Source organism: Trifolium pratense, linkage group LG3 (assembly GCF_020283565.1).
Source record: "Trifolium pratense cultivar HEN17-A07 linkage group LG3, ARS_RC_1.1, whole genome shotgun sequence".
Lineage (NCBI taxonomy): Eukaryota > Viridiplantae > Streptophyta > Magnoliopsida > Fabales > Fabaceae > Trifolium > Trifolium pratense.
Window position 1 is genome coordinate 24,922,130 of NC_060061.1, and position 15,369 is coordinate 24,937,498.

A 15,369-nucleotide genomic window follows, 5' to 3' on the forward strand; every position below is an offset into this window, starting at 1 on the left:
TGAAAATGGATAAGAAGTCGCTAAATTGTTTTTAACAAAACGTTTTGAAGTACTCATTTTGTAGAAAACGATTTCAATTATTTTCTAACTCTCCCTATACGTATTTATAGTACATAGAAATCAATAATATCCACATATATTGTCGGTGCAATATTGACCACGAATATCGACCACAAATATCGACCACGAAAATATTGTCGGTGCAATATCGACCACAAAATATTGTCGGTACAATATCGACCACAAAAACTTGTCGGTGCAATTTCGATCATTTTTCACATAATACCTACCTTTCTTCAATCCCCCCCATCAAGTCTCTTATACCCCCTTCGCAAAATTTAAATTTCTTTCGACTCGCAGAAACCGAAACATAGTTTTCGATTAATATAAACCGAAATTACTGGAACATTTCGGTTTATAAAGATCGAATTATGCAGAAACAAGGCCAGGTTATGCAGAATCACTTGCAGAACCACCTCAAAATCGTCGAGGTCAAAACCTGTTTTTTCTTTCAATTCATTTCCAAAATTCTATCAGGCTAAATACAATTTGTTACAACATTTCATAACCAAAGTTTCATAATCATATTTCATAACAATAATACCAAAGTTCAATATACAATAATACCACATTTCATAACCAAGGTTCATGTGTAAATTGCGCATACAAAGTTAATATGTTACAAAGCATAATCGGCATGGTATACATCACAAAATAATGCGCTTAGCTACCCTTTCAAAAAATAGTGCGCTTAGCTACCATTTCAAAAAATAATGCGCTTAGCTAATTCAAAATGAAACTACTAAAATCTACTACAATTCCAACGGATCGTCTTTGCTACCCTTTCCAATCGTGACTAAGTCATCGCCTGCTCTTTCAATGGTCAACAGCTCACCAAACTTTTGCATTCTATCCAAAAACATGGGCTCCCAATCTGCAGCTTCTTCGGAACAAGAGTTTTTCCACTGATGAGCCGTTGGAGGTATCGGACATCCTACTTTCAATCGCACTAACACAAAGTGGTCAGCGAGCGCGCCGATGCAAATAATCTTGGAATCCAAGTCTGACGTGTCTGATGGAGGTTTGCCACGCAATGGGAAACAAGTTCTAGATGCTCCACACTTTTCCATATTTGATAGTTGAACAACAACCCTCTGAAAATGAGTAGCCACAACGTAACCCATATCCGGAAAAGTAAACCATTTGTCCTTGGTTGCAATAGCATGTTTACTCCTTCTCGGTGGTGGGAAAAGTGCATCCGTGACATACTTGTAACGCTCAGTATCGAACAACTCCACATATGATTCCTTATGCAATCTCAGCTCCCTCTCCATGTTCAGTCTGATCAACTCATAATCTTGTTGATTTTCTTTTTGGTGCAAAGCTACCACACGGTATCCACAATAACCGTCACCTTGAACGTCAATAATATCTTCAATAAATGGGTGCATGAACTTCGGCATATGGTTGATAAAAGGAATTTCAGGAGGTGCTGGAGGTGCTGGAGTCAAAGTACGGATGACGAGTTCTTTAGGCACCTCAGGCACTGTTTGTGAAGTCGACGGCTTTGACTTTGTTGCTTGCGACTGAGATGCCTGTGTAGCTGCAATATGATCATCAACATGCTCCCACCGAGACTTATCCCTGCTCGTGGATCTTGTGACACGAACTGATTTTTTCTTTCTAGCACCTTTTGTTTTGGCCTTTTGAAGCGGAGGTTTCACAGAGGTGGTTTCTGGATATGCAATGAGACGAAGTTGATTCCTAATATCATTCTTCACGCTAACATCGGCTGTTTTTAATCGTTCCTACAAAGAAATAAAAAAAATCAAACTCATTAAAATTAATTGTATACAAAGTGTAACATTATACACATAATGTAAAATTAAAATCATAATAAAAAGGTATACGAAATGTAACCATTATATTTATGAATGTGTAATAACCTGAATTGCTTTCCACTCAGCCAAGCAATCATAATCGTCAGCCACGTCGCCCGGTGCCGGCTCATCTTCGAAACACAGTTTCTTCCATTGAGGATGAATCTCATCCAGTCGGATAGGTTTGTTATTTTTTATCTTCTTCGCAATCAAGCATGCACATGGCAACCCGTATGTCCTTCTCATAACACAGCCACACTTTTTGCTATCCATACCACATTCTTCGACCCTGTTTGCTTCGTCATAAATGTGATCCATAGCCTTTCTTGAGATTTTATAAAACAAGAATGCGTAAAGAGGATCATCATCGTATCTGTGTTCCGCAACAGACATACTCCGACCGAATTCACCTTGTACTTCAGTGAACTGACTTATCAACATCTTATTTATCGCTTCCCATCCTTTCACCAAGTCACCGTTACCGTCCTTCAAGTAACCTTTCAACACACCATGACATGATTCAGCTCTATTCGTGGTGTGATTCCCCATGTGCATATGTTGGTCTACCCAAGCATTGACAACCCTTTCTTTATCAGTGTCTAGGACAGTCTCTTCAACATAACGCAAAAACTTTGGCCATCTCGCACAGAGCTCCCTAAACACCATAACATTGTCAGCATATTCTTTTTCCGTTGGCGACTCTAACACATCATTAAAAGCATCGGTGATTTGATCCCACACATCAGTCTGCTTCTCATTCTCTCCATTCTTGATTTTCACAATTTCCTTCATCTTAGAGCTCACGTTCTTTTTTACATGGAAACGACAAACCATTGCAGCCGATGTTGGAAATACCTCGGAAACTGCATTCATCAGAGCCAAATCCCTATCGGTGACAATCACCTTCGGTCTAACATCCTCATTCCTTAAGAGACTGACACACTGCTCTAGAGCCCAAGTGAAGTTGTCTTCTCTTTCATTGGTAAGCCAAGCAAATCCAACATTGAAAGATCTCCCAGTTGATGTGAATCCGACAATCTCAAATAACGGCATTTTGTATTTGTTTGTTTTGTATGTCGAATCCATCAAAAGCACAGTAGGAAAAGAATTGAACAAACTTATAGATTTAGGATGTGCAAAGAAAATGTCTTGAACGTGTTCGGATCCGTCTGCAACAACCGTCCTATGTTTGAAAAAATACCCGGTCTCGACAAGTCTTTTGGAGAGGTGTTGCATTTCAGTCATTGATGCCCTCATTTTAAGTTTTAATCGATGACTTAAATTGTAGAGTTGCTTTGCCGTTGTCTTGTTGTTTGGATCCCTATCTTTCAATGTGGACATTATATTCTTAGGCGGAACCAAATTCCTTGACATTTCCTCCATACATTGCCTTTCTTCCGGTTTGAGACGACCGACAATGAGATGACCTTCAACTGCCTTGTCCAACTCGTGGTTATGTTTGCCATTTACAACGGTCAAATGCCATGTTTTATCGGCATGACAATAACCACGGAGTCGAAATGGACAGCCGCATTTCCTCGTGCCGGTTTGATCAGATTTTAGCTTCTTATTTGTTGACACGTACCGGCCTCCCCGCTCGCAATCCAACCTGAAATATTGCTTCCTCTTATCGCTGCCGTTGTCGGATTTGCCAATTACAATTGCAAACTTTAGCTTTAAGGCAATCTCCCGAGCCCATCTAATCAACTCATCTCGGTCAGGGGTTGCCATTTCAGTGTAAAAATGATCTGATGTATCAATCTCATATGCAACAGGTCTAGATGGAGGTTTATCAGGCGGAACCTCAACAATTCCCGGGGCACAGATACCTAGCACAAGCTCTCGTTTGCCCGCCATAACTACATAATATAAGAGGGATAAACGCATAATTAGCCACATATAATACTTAATACATATAAAATTGGTAGCACATTCTATAATCCATAACAGCTAAGGCAATGCAAGCAAAACAGACAGTCAAGGCAAATAATTTTACATTGCAAAAATTAAAGTTCCAGTTATTTCGGTTAGTATCAACCGAAAGAATCCTTCGGTTAGGCTTGGCAAGCAAACACGTTTAAACCAACACAAAACCAAAAGTTCCAGTCCCTTCGATTCGTATTAACCGAAGGATTCCTTCGATTTCTATAAATCGAACGATTTTGTGTCAGAAACCTACCAACCTAACATGTATGACAGTTGAAAATAAAAGAAATTAAACGGAAGATTACCTTAATATTGTGCTTCAAATCGCCTTCCAACCCTTAGCAAACGTTCCAAACTTGATTTTAAGCAGCGATTTGAGTGAAAAACGGATTGGATTTTGGGATCTCTTTTGGTAGTGTGGGGATGAAGTATTGAAAGTGATGAAGAATGTGAGAGGTTGCTTTCTATATAAACATACTTCGATTCGTAAAACTCGAAGTACAAAGCGAGTGGTTTTTAAAAACCGAAGTTTTTATTTTTTCGATTCGTAAAACCCGAATTTGCTAACCAAAAAAGTGGTCATTTTCGAAGGGCAAACTGGGATTTAAGGGGGGTATAAAAGAAACGTGGGGGGTGGGGAGAGAAAATATCAAGAAAAATCCGCATAGATAACTGAATTTCCCGGCAACGACGAAGATGCTCCGATCCCGGCGACGTTCCCGTTACGACGGTCTTATATGCGCCGTCGTCTCTGCACTTCTTCTCTTAATAACCTTCTACCTTCTCCGCAGCAACACTCACCGTCGCTTTCCATCTCACTCGGTAAATTACGACTCTCTCCTCTCCGATTCATCGAACGAAGACACAACCGGCGGCGAGGACACAATCGACGCACTAGACATAGTCGAAGAACAGACACAAGAATCACCAACAGATGCAGAAGAAGACGACGATCCAATTGAAGAAAGTAACAAAGCTTCAGGCTATTTCTTCTACCACGTAGAAGGAGTAATACGAAGATCATTCAGCAAACGATCGATGATGACGATGATTGAGGAATCAAACGAAGGATTCAGGATTTTCGGAACGACGATTGAGGATCGCGGGAAGACGTCATTTGGTTCTGATGATGTGGCGGTGGATGAGAATGTGAGGATGAAGATGATGGAAGTGAAGGGAATTGAGGACGCGCTTTTGTTGAAGATTGGTAAGACGGTTTCGCCTTTGAGAGAAGGTTGGGGTGTTTGGTTTGATAAAAAATTTGATTATTTGAAGAAGGATAAGATGTTGAGGTCTAATTTGGAAGCATTGAATCCTTTGCATAATCCTATTTTGCAAGATCCTGATAATGTTGGTTTAACTGGATTAACCAAGGTTGATAAATTGTTGCATAAGTCATTTCTAAATGAGTTGAAGAAAATTCCTTTTCCTTCTAGGAAAATCACTAGGGAACCCATTTTAGCAGCATAACTTAGTGATATGTTGTATTTAATTGTTTGTTTATAGGTATCTATGAAGCACAAGCACTCCTCGGATTAGGCGGGCTTATTCATGTCTGTGTCCGTGCTTCATAGATAGGTGTATTAGTAATGTTATTTCATTTTTATTGTTTCCTAGCCAGATATTTTTTGATTCAATGTGATATATGATTGTTGTAGAATGTTGATATTGATTAGCTTAAACCATAGGCACAATTTTCTGACCTTGTGCAAATGTGAGAAACTAGAATTACACTTTCCTTTTTGGGGTTATGAAAAAGAGTTACATTTTACTCAAGAGATAATGTTCTTATATGCTTTTCTGCATCCACATATAGGCTTTTAAAAATGTCCACAGTTCCCAGCTCAACCGGCAATAATTCCGAAATTGTTAGGCTGGACATCATGACCGGGGTTCAAACCCCGACTCCCTCACTTGTGTGTGTGAGTTTATAATGACTTTGCCATTTCGTCTGTCTAGTCTACCATAAAAAAGTGTCAATGCAACGATATAGTAGTTTGTGTTTCGTTTTGATGCAATTGTACTTGTTCTGCCTTTTTTTTTTTGGTGTTTGTTTTCCGGAATTTGTTATTGATTAGAGATGAAGTGACAACAAAAGAAAACTATTTCTTGTTTGTTTCCTGATCGTAATAACATGAACTGAGAAGAACAAGTTGCAGCGTGCTGCGTGAGTCCTAGTTAACTTACTGATAGCGGGAACTTGTCCCGCCTCCCCTCCCCCCCGAAACCAAAGGACGCTTGATGGAATCCAGAAGCGAGCTGCAACCTGCGAGTATACTGTCTGTGTTCCCCTCACCAAGGTGATCGAAGTAAGTTTGTCAGGTAGTAGTTGCCAAATTTGACATTAGCTATCTATGTATCTATAATAAAAACAGAGTTATTTACTGCTCTCTATTCTCTGTCCATTTGGCCATCTATTTTGTATCTGTTATTTTTATTCCTAGGTTTTATGAATTGAGTATGTTGATAAATGATAATTTATTCTTTTCAGTTATTTTGAATGGTTAACTTGCTTAACAAAAAAATGGGTAAGGGAAAATATCTTTTTTAGGGATTAGTTTCTTTAGATTTTAATCCTTCGTTTTGTCTAGATTTCCTTAACAAAAGTTTGAATTTCAATATGTTTGTTAATTTTGTTCTTTAATAATTCCAAATTCTGTCCCCATTGTTCCCTGACAATTTTTTTTGGAAACTGACCTGGGCTTCAAATAGATTACCATTGTTTGGCTGATTTCATTTGGGTTTATGTTTGGCTTAATCCGTGTCATTTGTTATTGTATTAAGAAGAGACATTTGTAAACCAGTTTCCATTTTTGCTCTTATTTTGCTAATAGCTTTGAATGATGTACAAGGTTATCGCTCAAATCCGAGGAATTAAAAGCTATATTTTTAACTGTTACTGCAGCTTTGTCATGCATTATGATCATAAACACCAAACACGATTTGGCTATTTGCAACTACAGTGTCGGTTATATACATGATTTGTTTCGACGCTTCTGGCTTACTAGTATTACATGGAGGACAAGGATAAACTTACAATATACTATGTGCTTATCTCCAATTTGTTCATCCTAAAATGAAATGCCCAGCCTCATCTATATTGTGGTGTCAACGGTGAAGCATTCTTTCCTACTCTCTTTTGTGGTGAAAATAGTAGTTTGACCTTGTTAGTTTGAGCGGTTAATACAGTATGTCACCTGTGTGAAATGGTAGTATACATTGAAGTTTATTGGTGCCGATGCTGAAATATCATATTTTCACTTAACTTAATTTTCTGTAACATTTCACACAGGTCTGTTATTGATTTTTTTTTTTAATTTTCATTTGTCAGTCCTTTGATTCATTTGTAAAATGCAAATGCAGAGGTCACTTGGTTTTTGGTACATGTATTGGATACCAGCAGACATTTCTAATTTCTTGGTTTGCTTGCGGTATGGTTTATGGCGTCAATGGTTCTTATCTCAGAAAATGTCCACACCAGCAGATTTCTGTTGCTATTATGTCAAAAGGTTAGTATGGCTGATAATTATTTGTTTCTGTAATCTTTTTTTAGGAGGGACAGATGAACCGGGTAACCTAGCTGCACTAGATGAAACATAAACTACGTCAGTTATGTCTGATAAAGATCTGCCCCAATTCTTGATGAAAACTTGGGAAGCTTCAATAGCCATTTTTGTCACTGCCTTGTTACATATCTCTAGCAGCTGCTTTGCAGTTGGGGATGACTTCAACAAGTTCCGGGTACTTCTTTGGTATTTCCTTAGACATAACCACATACCTTGTTTTCATTATGTCTTGAACGTTATGCAACACTGAATCCAAATTAACATTAGATCATTTACTAGTAATACAAAAAATGAAGCCTATCAAGTGTATTTGGTTTTATGATATGCATATCAGAAATGGAAATTGGAAGCTATCAGTGTGTTTGGATTGAAAATTTTACATCAAATTGCTTTTGAGAGCATCAAATGTAATACTTTAGCTTAAACTCAGATGTAAGTCTTAGGTCTGATCTAGATCTTTTGTTTTTTGGTTGTTGCTGTGGGATCTAGTGAATTTTCGGATCATAGACTTGCTTTGAAAGTGAATAAAGTCAATATACTATAAGTATTCTTCATTAAATCATTACTTAGAATTTGCTTAATACATCCTATGTATGATAATAATTAATAGAAATAATAGTAATAGGTCTTGCATCACAATTGTATAAGAGTTCATGCACATAGGTTCCTTGCTAGAATCCCCTCAAAAGTAATTCCAGGTCCAAAAGCAAGTATCAATCCCCATTCAGAATCTCCTCCACCCGCCTTTCTAATCTTCTTGTCCTCTTCTAACATATACTCCAGCACATAAACAATAGTATTGCTGCTAGCATTTCCATAATCCATTAGAGCTTTTCTACTAGCATTCAGCTTCTCCGGCGACAACTCAAGCCGCTTCTCCACGCGGTTCAATATTGCAGGCCCACCTGGATGCACAGCCCAAAACAACTTGTTGTACTCCTTATTCTCCAACCCAACAACATCAATTAGTTTATCACAGAATCCCTCAACATTGTCTTCGATTATCTGAGGAAGTTCCCTTGCTAGCGTGAAACTTATGCCCTCCTCAGTCAGCTTCCCATCAATTTTCTTCTCTGTGTCTGGTATAAACTCTTGGGCTGAAGTATGAAGCTCAAACAACGGTGTCTCAGTTTCAAACACTGGGTCTGAGCCAATTATCATAGCACCGGCTCCATCTCCAAAGAGTGCCACACCAACAAGATCGTAAGGCCTATCAACACTTGGTGGCTTGAATCCAATAATTGTAGTTTCAGAAGTAGCAAGCAAAACTCTACATCCAGGGTTGTTCTCAGCTATGTCTTTTGCAACGCGAAGGCCAGCTACGCCTCCCGAGCATCCAGCGAAATAGAGCATAGTTCTTTGAATTTTAGGGTTTAGTCCTAGTCCTTTTGACAAATATAGGTCACCGCCGGGTAATCTAGCTTCACTAGATGAAACATAAACTACATGAGTTATGTCTGATAAGGGTCTACCCCAATTCTTTAGGCAAACTTGGGAAGCTTCGATTGCCATTTGTGTAACTGCGTTGTTACATATCTCTAAACGTTGTGTTACAGTCGAGGCGCCTTCGACAGCAAGTTCTGGATACTTCTTTAGTATATCCCCATTCATAACAACATACCTTGTTTTTACTGTGGTTGTCTTGCCTGTTTATACCACATGAAGCCAAATTAAAATGTGGGTCATTTAGTTGCAACATAAATGGAACCTATCAAACAGTGTTAGTTTTATAATAGAGAATATCAAAATTGATTTTGCCTTTTTATGTGTGCAGTTTAAGTAAAAGACATATATTTGGTTACAGTTTGTCAAACTTGATTTGATTAGTAGTGCAACATACTTTGAAGGCTAAGTTAAAACTTAATTTGGTAGCTTTTCTATATATTATCTTTATTTGGAAATAAAACCTCATATTGAAAATTAATACTTTGGTACTTCTTTAATTTTTTAGTCCAAATGATACTTTATTTTACAAAAGTTATTTAAAAATAGTAATTGTTTGCTTTAACGTGCTATCTTATCTTATTTTGTCAAAGTTATATCAAAATAGTCCTTTCTGTACCACAATTCAAATGGTTTTAAAAACAAAATACTATTTGGTCACATTTACATAAAAATGCATATCATTTAATTATTAAAAAAAAATATATTATTTCATTATTTTCTTTTCCTACATTCTATCAACCATATATGGTTGTGGCTAAATGGAGTGACCAAATCTATATTCATCCAAAATTTCTTAGTAAAAGGTAGGATAAACAAAGTGTCCAAAAATCACATGTCATTGTCCATGAAACAAAGTTCTTTGTCCCCTATATATGTATGCATAAAAAAGAGAATTAAGGTGTGTATTTTACTATATTGTACTTACAAAGTCTAGCAAGCTTTTGTTTAAGCTCAGGATTGTCACAATTAGTGTCCCTAAAATATCCATCAACTAAATACTCTTGCATCACAAGCTGGTGAGGGAAAGCTTTGCCAAGAGCTAATATAGTAGCCTTCCCAGGGGTTGCCTGCTTTGTGACACCTCTCACTATACCTTCGTCTCCCATATTTCTTCTTTGCTAGATCAAATGTGTATAATTTTCTATGCAATGAATGTTATTCAAAACACATTGAATGAATAAATTAAGTAGGACTATATATAGTCTTGTAGGGATGTTGGGATACGTTTAGAATAGGCAAAACATGCAATGTGCATTTGGTAAATGTGTGTTAGTTAGTTGGAAGGTAAGTGGTTCATAGTAATCACATTATATTTTAGTCGCTGGGAAGAGGTTGTGGATTGGGATTCTATTTTTTTTTTTGTTGATATAATGGGATTCCATTTTTAGTTGACTAGCTAGTTGGCTAGTTGTATTATAGTTGCATCAATTTTGTATTAACTACTTAATCTCGTATTTGATAATATTTTTTTTTATGTTCAGACATCATTTCTCTAACTATTATGAGGAAGTACCATTTAGCTAGATATAAAGTTTAGTTTGGACCAATGGAAAGATTTGTCCATTTTAGACCAATCTAATAATAACCTTTGATATATTATAAATGTATTGGAATGGTTTAGATTAAAAGGTTTATACCTACTAGTATAGTTGTAGTATTATACAATCTTAGGTCAGGTTGGCCATAGTTTTTTATTTTTTTTATGATTCAAGAATAAGTTTGTAGTATTATACAAACTTATTTTTTATTTTTTTTATGTTGTTATGAATGAGGAGATACTAAAGAAGTATCCAGAACTTGTTGTCCAAGGCGCCCCGACTGTAAAACAGTGTCTAGAAAAGTTATGTAACAAGGTAGTAACACAAATGGCAATTGAAGTTTCCCAAGTTTGTCTAAAGAATTGGGGTAGACCCTTATCAGACATAACTCATGTGATTTATGTTTCATCTAGTGAAGCTAGATTATATATCCGGGGGTGACCTATACTTATCAAAAGGACTAGGACTAAACCCTGAAATTCAAAGAACCATACTTTATTTTGTTGGATGCTCGGGAGTTGTAGCTGGCCTTCGCATTGCGAAAGACAGCCATTTTTTGTCACTGCCTTGTTTGATATTTCTAGCAGATGCTTTGCAGTGGAGTGGGGATGCCTTCAACATGTTCCGGGTACTTCTTTGGTATTTCCTTAGACATAATCACATACCTTGTTTTCATTGTGTCTAGACAGTTTTTGCAACACTGAATCCAGATTAACATTAGATCATTTACTAGTAACAAAAAAATGGAACCTATCAAGTGTGTTTGGTTTTATGATATGATATGTATGTAAGACATGGAAATTGGAAGCTAACAGTAATTTTACATCAAATTGCTTTTAGAGCATCAATCAAATGTAACAGTTTAGCTTAAACTCAGTTGTAACGAATCAATTTTACAAGAAAAATTCATTTAAAATATAATTTATCAAATGCTCAAGCAAATGTACACTAACAAGTAGCTCTTGTCTAAACTCAAATTATATGCAGATTGATAAAAATTTTAAAAGCTGTGACAATGTAATTGTGGTTGTTAACATAGTGGAGAGATGTGGTTGCATTGGGTTTTACCTCAACCATTGGGTGGGTCATAGGTAAGCTAAAGGTGAAAGTGTCTTTCAATTGTTTAAGGTTTTGTTGGGAAGATATTAGTGTAGAAGCCATTTGCATTACTTGCTTTTCACAACAACCATTTTGGTACCCTTCTTCTAGATCAATCATCACATCCGACCTAACAACTTTGTCTTTTTTTTTTCATCAGTTGAGCCAAGACTAGTGATTAGTATTCTATAACATCAAAATAATAAAATTCAAACAAACATTGATAATTTCACAAAAATAATTTATAGTATGAGAACAACATTTTAAAATTCACTTTAAAGTTAAACCTTAATATGTGTTGGGCTGTCTTGAATGGTAACTTTCCATAGAACTGGTTTTTCACGGAGAGAGACATGAGTGGCTCTTTCACCCTAGTCCTAGTCGTTCCCAATGTTTTGGTTTGTTGCACTTTTTTTAACCGGTGTTGTATTTTTTTTAACCAGTGTCCAACAAGTAGTCATCGCTAATGGCGGTAATTAAAGACTTCGTACCAATATCAATGTAACCAAAAAATTAACGATTGATTATAGTATTTTCATTTGATTAGCAATAAGTTAATTTTTTTTTTTTGTTCAAGAATAATTAATTATTATTGTTAAGGAAAATTGTTCAAATATTTTATTTTATTAATATAGTGATTTTAGATAGAATTAATTGTTGTTAACCAGATACTTTATCATGAGATTCTGAGTATCCTATTTGGCACAAAAAATATGCTCTTTTCCTTGTTAGCTGATAGTTCAGCTACTGTTTTGTTTGATTCGATGGTTTGTTGTTTTTGACCCTCACCTGATTTTTTTTTTTGTCAATAGCTTAGTGGCTAAAAATTCCATTTTAAGGTGGATCAGTGGGATGACCGGGATTCGAACCCCAACTCCCTGCATATATAAGACAATATCCCTGTCAACTGAGTTAAGCTTATGAGACACCCTCACCCTTGGTTTATAAAAGCAAAAGCTACTTAAAAAATATCAATCATACAAAAAAGTATAAGGTTTAATTAGAGTTTTCATTTTTTATTTTATTTTATAGATATACTTCACTTGAGGTAATTATATTTGTTGGTGCGTGAATATAAATGGTGGATAATCTAATTGATAGATTGACACTGTATTAGATTTTTATATTGACTTAATTCACTCATTCTTATGACATGACTTGTAAAGTGAAAAATGTCACTAAAAATCAAATATTTCATATATTAAGGACTAGAGAGTAAAATCTAATCAATTGAAATGGTCAAGAAATAGAATAATTTGATGAAAGCTAAACAATTTCTCCTTGTTTTGTTGGAAAGTGATTATTGAATGAGCGCAAAACCTATACAATTTTAGTAATTCACGCAGTTACATAATTCCATCATTCTATTAGTTAATAATACACACACACATAACAATTAACGTCATTGCACTATAAATAACTTCTTGTATTGACCACTTAGTTAGTCACTTAACCCTCAAGAGTCAAAGATTGTTATCAATCATCAATCACAACAATACCAAATAATTATCTTTATCCTTTTTCTAGATCATTAAGGAAAAAAAAGGTGCTTATACATTCTTAAATATACAGGACCATGAGTTCAACTAACTCAAGGATAGCTAATGAAAAACTTTCGATGTCTGTTCAGAGTAACGATAAAAATGGTTTGGGGCCTAAAAAACCTTTAAAAGGGAAGTTTCAGGCTTCTATTGGAGCGGATGAGTTTTTCAGTGCTGAGGTATTAATTAAATACAAATTTCAGTCATTATAGTATTCTACCTTGTTTTTTCTTTTAAAGAGTCGGAAACTCATATGTGATCGTAAATTTGAACCCTCTACATAATATATCAAATGTTATTGTAGTATTTTATTATCTAAAATGTATTTGCAGGATTATACATTTTATTTTTAATTTTAAAAGGTGAGACTCGTATCATGCGTCACGTACAAAAAAAGGTCATTTAAAACTTTTCAGTAAACATATAAAATTAAATAAAATTGTGCATATAAAAATTGTCAAGGTTTTTGTAAAAAAGAAGTTAGAAAAACATTGAATAAAAAGCATGTTCAAAATAAACTATTTTAATATCATTGGTCTCTGAATTAATAGCTAAATTAGTTATTATTTCATAATTTTTTTATATTATTTAAAAATTGTAATTGCTAAATACTATCATAAATTTCAGCAAAATATTGTATAAAAATTTCATAATATATATATTTTTTTTCTTAAAGTAAAAAGTTTACAAATACCTCGTTTCAAAAAATATAATTAAATAGACCTTAAAATGATGTTTTTCAATAAAATGACGCAACCAAAAGTTTTTGTCCATTCTTGTTCAAAAAAAAAAGTTTTTGTCCATTAACCAGCACTTTCTATTTTTTCCGGTCTCTTAGAACTATAAAAATATAAAAAATGGTTCTTAAAGATCAACTTATTTAATCTCAGTCATCATATTTGATCGGATGGTGAAAAACAGTTACTATGTAGTAACTTTGTGTAATCCAAACCCCTATAGTTCAAAGACTAAATTGGACACGTACGTATATCATTTATTTGAATAATATTAATAACACCTCTTTTAATTATTATTTTCTTAGACATGGAAAGCAGCTTTGACAGAATTAGTGGCAACTGCCTCTCTAATGGTGACCTTGTCTACTTCCATTATTGCATGCTTGGACTCACATGAAGTTGATCCTAAGCTTATAATTCCCTTTGCAGTTTTCATCAATGCATTCTTGTTCTTAATGGCCACAGTTCCTCTATCTGGTGGCCACATGAGCCCTGTTTTCACATGCATAGCTGCACTTAAAGGTGTTGTAACACTTTACCGTGCCCTCCTTTATGTGATAGCACAATGCATTGGCTCAATAATTGGTTTCTATATACTAAAGTGTGTGATGGAACCAAGATTAGTAAACACATATTCATTAGGAGGTTGTGCTATTGGTGGCAAAGGACTTACTTCTAGTATTAATCAGTATGAAGCCTTGTTATTGGAAATCTCTTGCACATTTTTGGTACTTTTTTTAGGTGTCACATTGGCTTTTGACAAAAAAAGGTCAAAGAATATGGGCTTACCAATGGTATGTTTGGTGATAGCTGGGGCCATGGCGTTGGCAGTATTTGTGTCGATAACGATAACGGGTCGGCCCGGTTATGCCGGTGTTGGGCTTAATCCGGCGAGATGCTTAGGCGCGGCGTTGCTACATGGGGGTTCGTTATGGTATGGACATTGGGTTTTTTGGGTTGGGTCTATCATAGCTTGTTTAATCTATTACAGTGTCTCTATCAACCTGCCAAACGAGGGTTCAATTTCGGATGATGGAGAATATGTTGTCTTAAAGTTGGCTCGTGGTTCTCTTGATACTATTCGTCATGGTGATATTTCAAATGATGTCACAATAGAACGAAGTGACTTTCAAGAATATTTATCGTGTACTACATAAATATGAAGGTTTTTTCTCCTCTCTATCACCGCACCTCCTCTCTCCATCTCTATCAAGACCCGCCACCGCCAATCTCTCTATCAAGACAATTGCATAGCCATGAAACTTGGTTCTTCTTTTTGGTGACATTTTCCTGAGCAATCAATCAATTTGGAGGAGGGTAACTTCATTCTTCTTTTTTATATCACAATAGAAGGAAGTGAAGTTGGCTTTCAAGAATACTTTATCATTGTTTGTTTATTTAATGTTTGTGAACTCGCAACTTTGCATAACACATATCTAGAATCATAGTGATACACCGTGATTTTTCAAAAGCTACATAGTGTAGCTTCTGTGAAAATACGGTAGATCACCATAATTCTGACGTCCACCGTGATATAAATATAGGCTAAATTTAAAAAGTAATTAACATAAGCCGCACCTTACCTTTGCCTCTCAAAATCCAAAATTGACCCATTACACTAACTAGAACCGTTTCTT

The 15,369-nt window shown here is 35.7% G+C and overlaps 4 protein-coding genes across 9 annotated transcripts; 2 read left to right on the forward strand and 2 right to left on the reverse strand.

Annotated features, from left to right (window-relative positions):
* Positions 1 to 539: 539 nt before the first annotated feature.
* Positions 540 to 4,461, reverse strand: LOC123913696 (PKS-NRPS hybrid synthetase cheA-like). The gene is made up of 3 exons (XM_045964514.1): positions 4,112 to 4,461; positions 1,947 to 3,739; positions 540 to 1,808 (listed from the first exon to the last, which is right to left on the reverse strand). The coding sequence occupies exons 2-3, from the start codon at positions 3,735 to 3,737 to the stop codon at positions 813 to 815; spliced, it is 2,787 nt and encodes a 928-aa protein (XP_045820470.1). The 5' UTR covers positions 3,738 to 3,739; positions 4,112 to 4,461; the 3' UTR covers positions 540 to 812.
* A 2-nt stretch (positions 4,462 to 4,463) lies between these two features.
* LOC123913698 (uncharacterized protein At4g19900-like) lies at positions 4,464 to 7,926 on the forward strand. 6 transcript variants are annotated; one of them, XR_006811693.1, is made up of 4 exons: positions 4,499 to 6,128; positions 6,712 to 6,920; positions 7,170 to 7,237; positions 7,360 to 7,728. XR_006811693.1 is itself a non-coding variant. In XM_045964517.1 (3 exons), exons 1-2 carry the CDS (start codon positions 4,503 to 4,505, stop codon positions 5,343 to 5,345), a joined length of 711 nt encoding a protein of 236 aa, XP_045820473.1. In that variant the 5' UTR covers positions 4,464 to 4,502; the 3' UTR covers positions 5,346 to 5,384; positions 5,623 to 7,728. The 6 variants fall into 6 exon arrangements, 3 of the variants coding, with proteins under 3 accessions (XP_045820473.1, XP_045820474.1, XP_045820472.1); XR_006811694.1 differs by having other exon boundaries at positions 4,502 to 6,115; positions 7,360 to 7,926; XM_045964517.1 differs by having other exon boundaries at positions 4,464 to 5,180; positions 5,313 to 5,384; positions 5,623 to 7,728.
* Positions 7,927 to 8,003: 77 nt separating this feature from the next.
* LOC123913697 (type III polyketide synthase B-like) lies at positions 8,004 to 9,997 on the reverse strand. The gene is made up of 2 exons (XM_045964515.1): positions 9,744 to 9,997; positions 8,004 to 9,018 (listed from the first exon to the last, which is right to left on the reverse strand). The coding sequence occupies exons 1-2, from the start codon at positions 9,922 to 9,924 to the stop codon at positions 8,024 to 8,026; spliced, it is 1,176 nt and encodes a 391-aa protein (XP_045820471.1). The 5' UTR covers positions 9,925 to 9,997; the 3' UTR covers positions 8,004 to 8,023.
* A 3,033-nt stretch (positions 9,998 to 13,030) lies between these two features.
* On the forward strand, positions 13,031 to 14,889 carry LOC123914837 (aquaporin TIP1-1-like). Its single transcript, XM_045966004.1, has 2 exons — positions 13,031 to 13,174; positions 14,038 to 14,889. The coding sequence occupies exons 1-2, from the start codon at positions 13,031 to 13,033 to the stop codon at positions 14,887 to 14,889; spliced, it is 996 nt and encodes a 331-aa protein (XP_045821960.1).
* Positions 14,890 to 15,369: the final 480 nt, after the last annotated feature.

What these genes read in the sequence shown, in the direction of transcription:
- LOC123913696 (XM_045964514.1), bottom strand. Translation starts at nt 3,737, where the DNA reads ATGGCGGGCAAACGAGAGCTTGTGCTAGGTATCTGTGCCCCGGGAATT. An exon ending in CTGAGTGGAAAGCAATTCAG is followed by an intron (nt 1,809 to 1,946) that starts GTTATTACACAT and finishes ATTTCTTTGTAG; the next exon opens with GAACGATTAAAAACAGCCGA.
- LOC123913698 (XM_045964517.1), top strand. Translation starts at nt 4,503, where the DNA reads ATGCTCCGATCCCGGCGACGTTCCCGTTACGACGGTCTTATATGCGCC. An exon ending in GTTTAACTGGATTAACCAAG is followed by an intron (nt 5,181 to 5,312) that starts GTTGATAAATTG and finishes GTTTGTTTATAG; the next exon opens with GTATCTATGAAGCACAAGCA.
- LOC123913697 (XM_045964515.1), bottom strand. Translation starts at nt 9,924, where the DNA reads ATGGGAGACGAAGGTATAGTGAGAGGTGTCACAAAGCAGGCAACCCCT. An exon ending in ACAAAAGCTTGCTAGACTTT is followed by an intron (nt 9,019 to 9,743) that starts GTAAGTACAATA and finishes TGGTATAAACAG; the next exon opens with GCAAGACAACCACAGTAAAA.
- LOC123914837 (XM_045966004.1), top strand. Translation starts at nt 13,031, where the DNA reads ATGAGTTCAACTAACTCAAGGATAGCTAATGAAAAACTTTCGATGTCT. An exon ending in ATGAGTTTTTCAGTGCTGAG is followed by an intron (nt 13,175 to 14,037) that starts GTATTAATTAAA and finishes TTATTTTCTTAG; the next exon opens with ACATGGAAAGCAGCTTTGAC.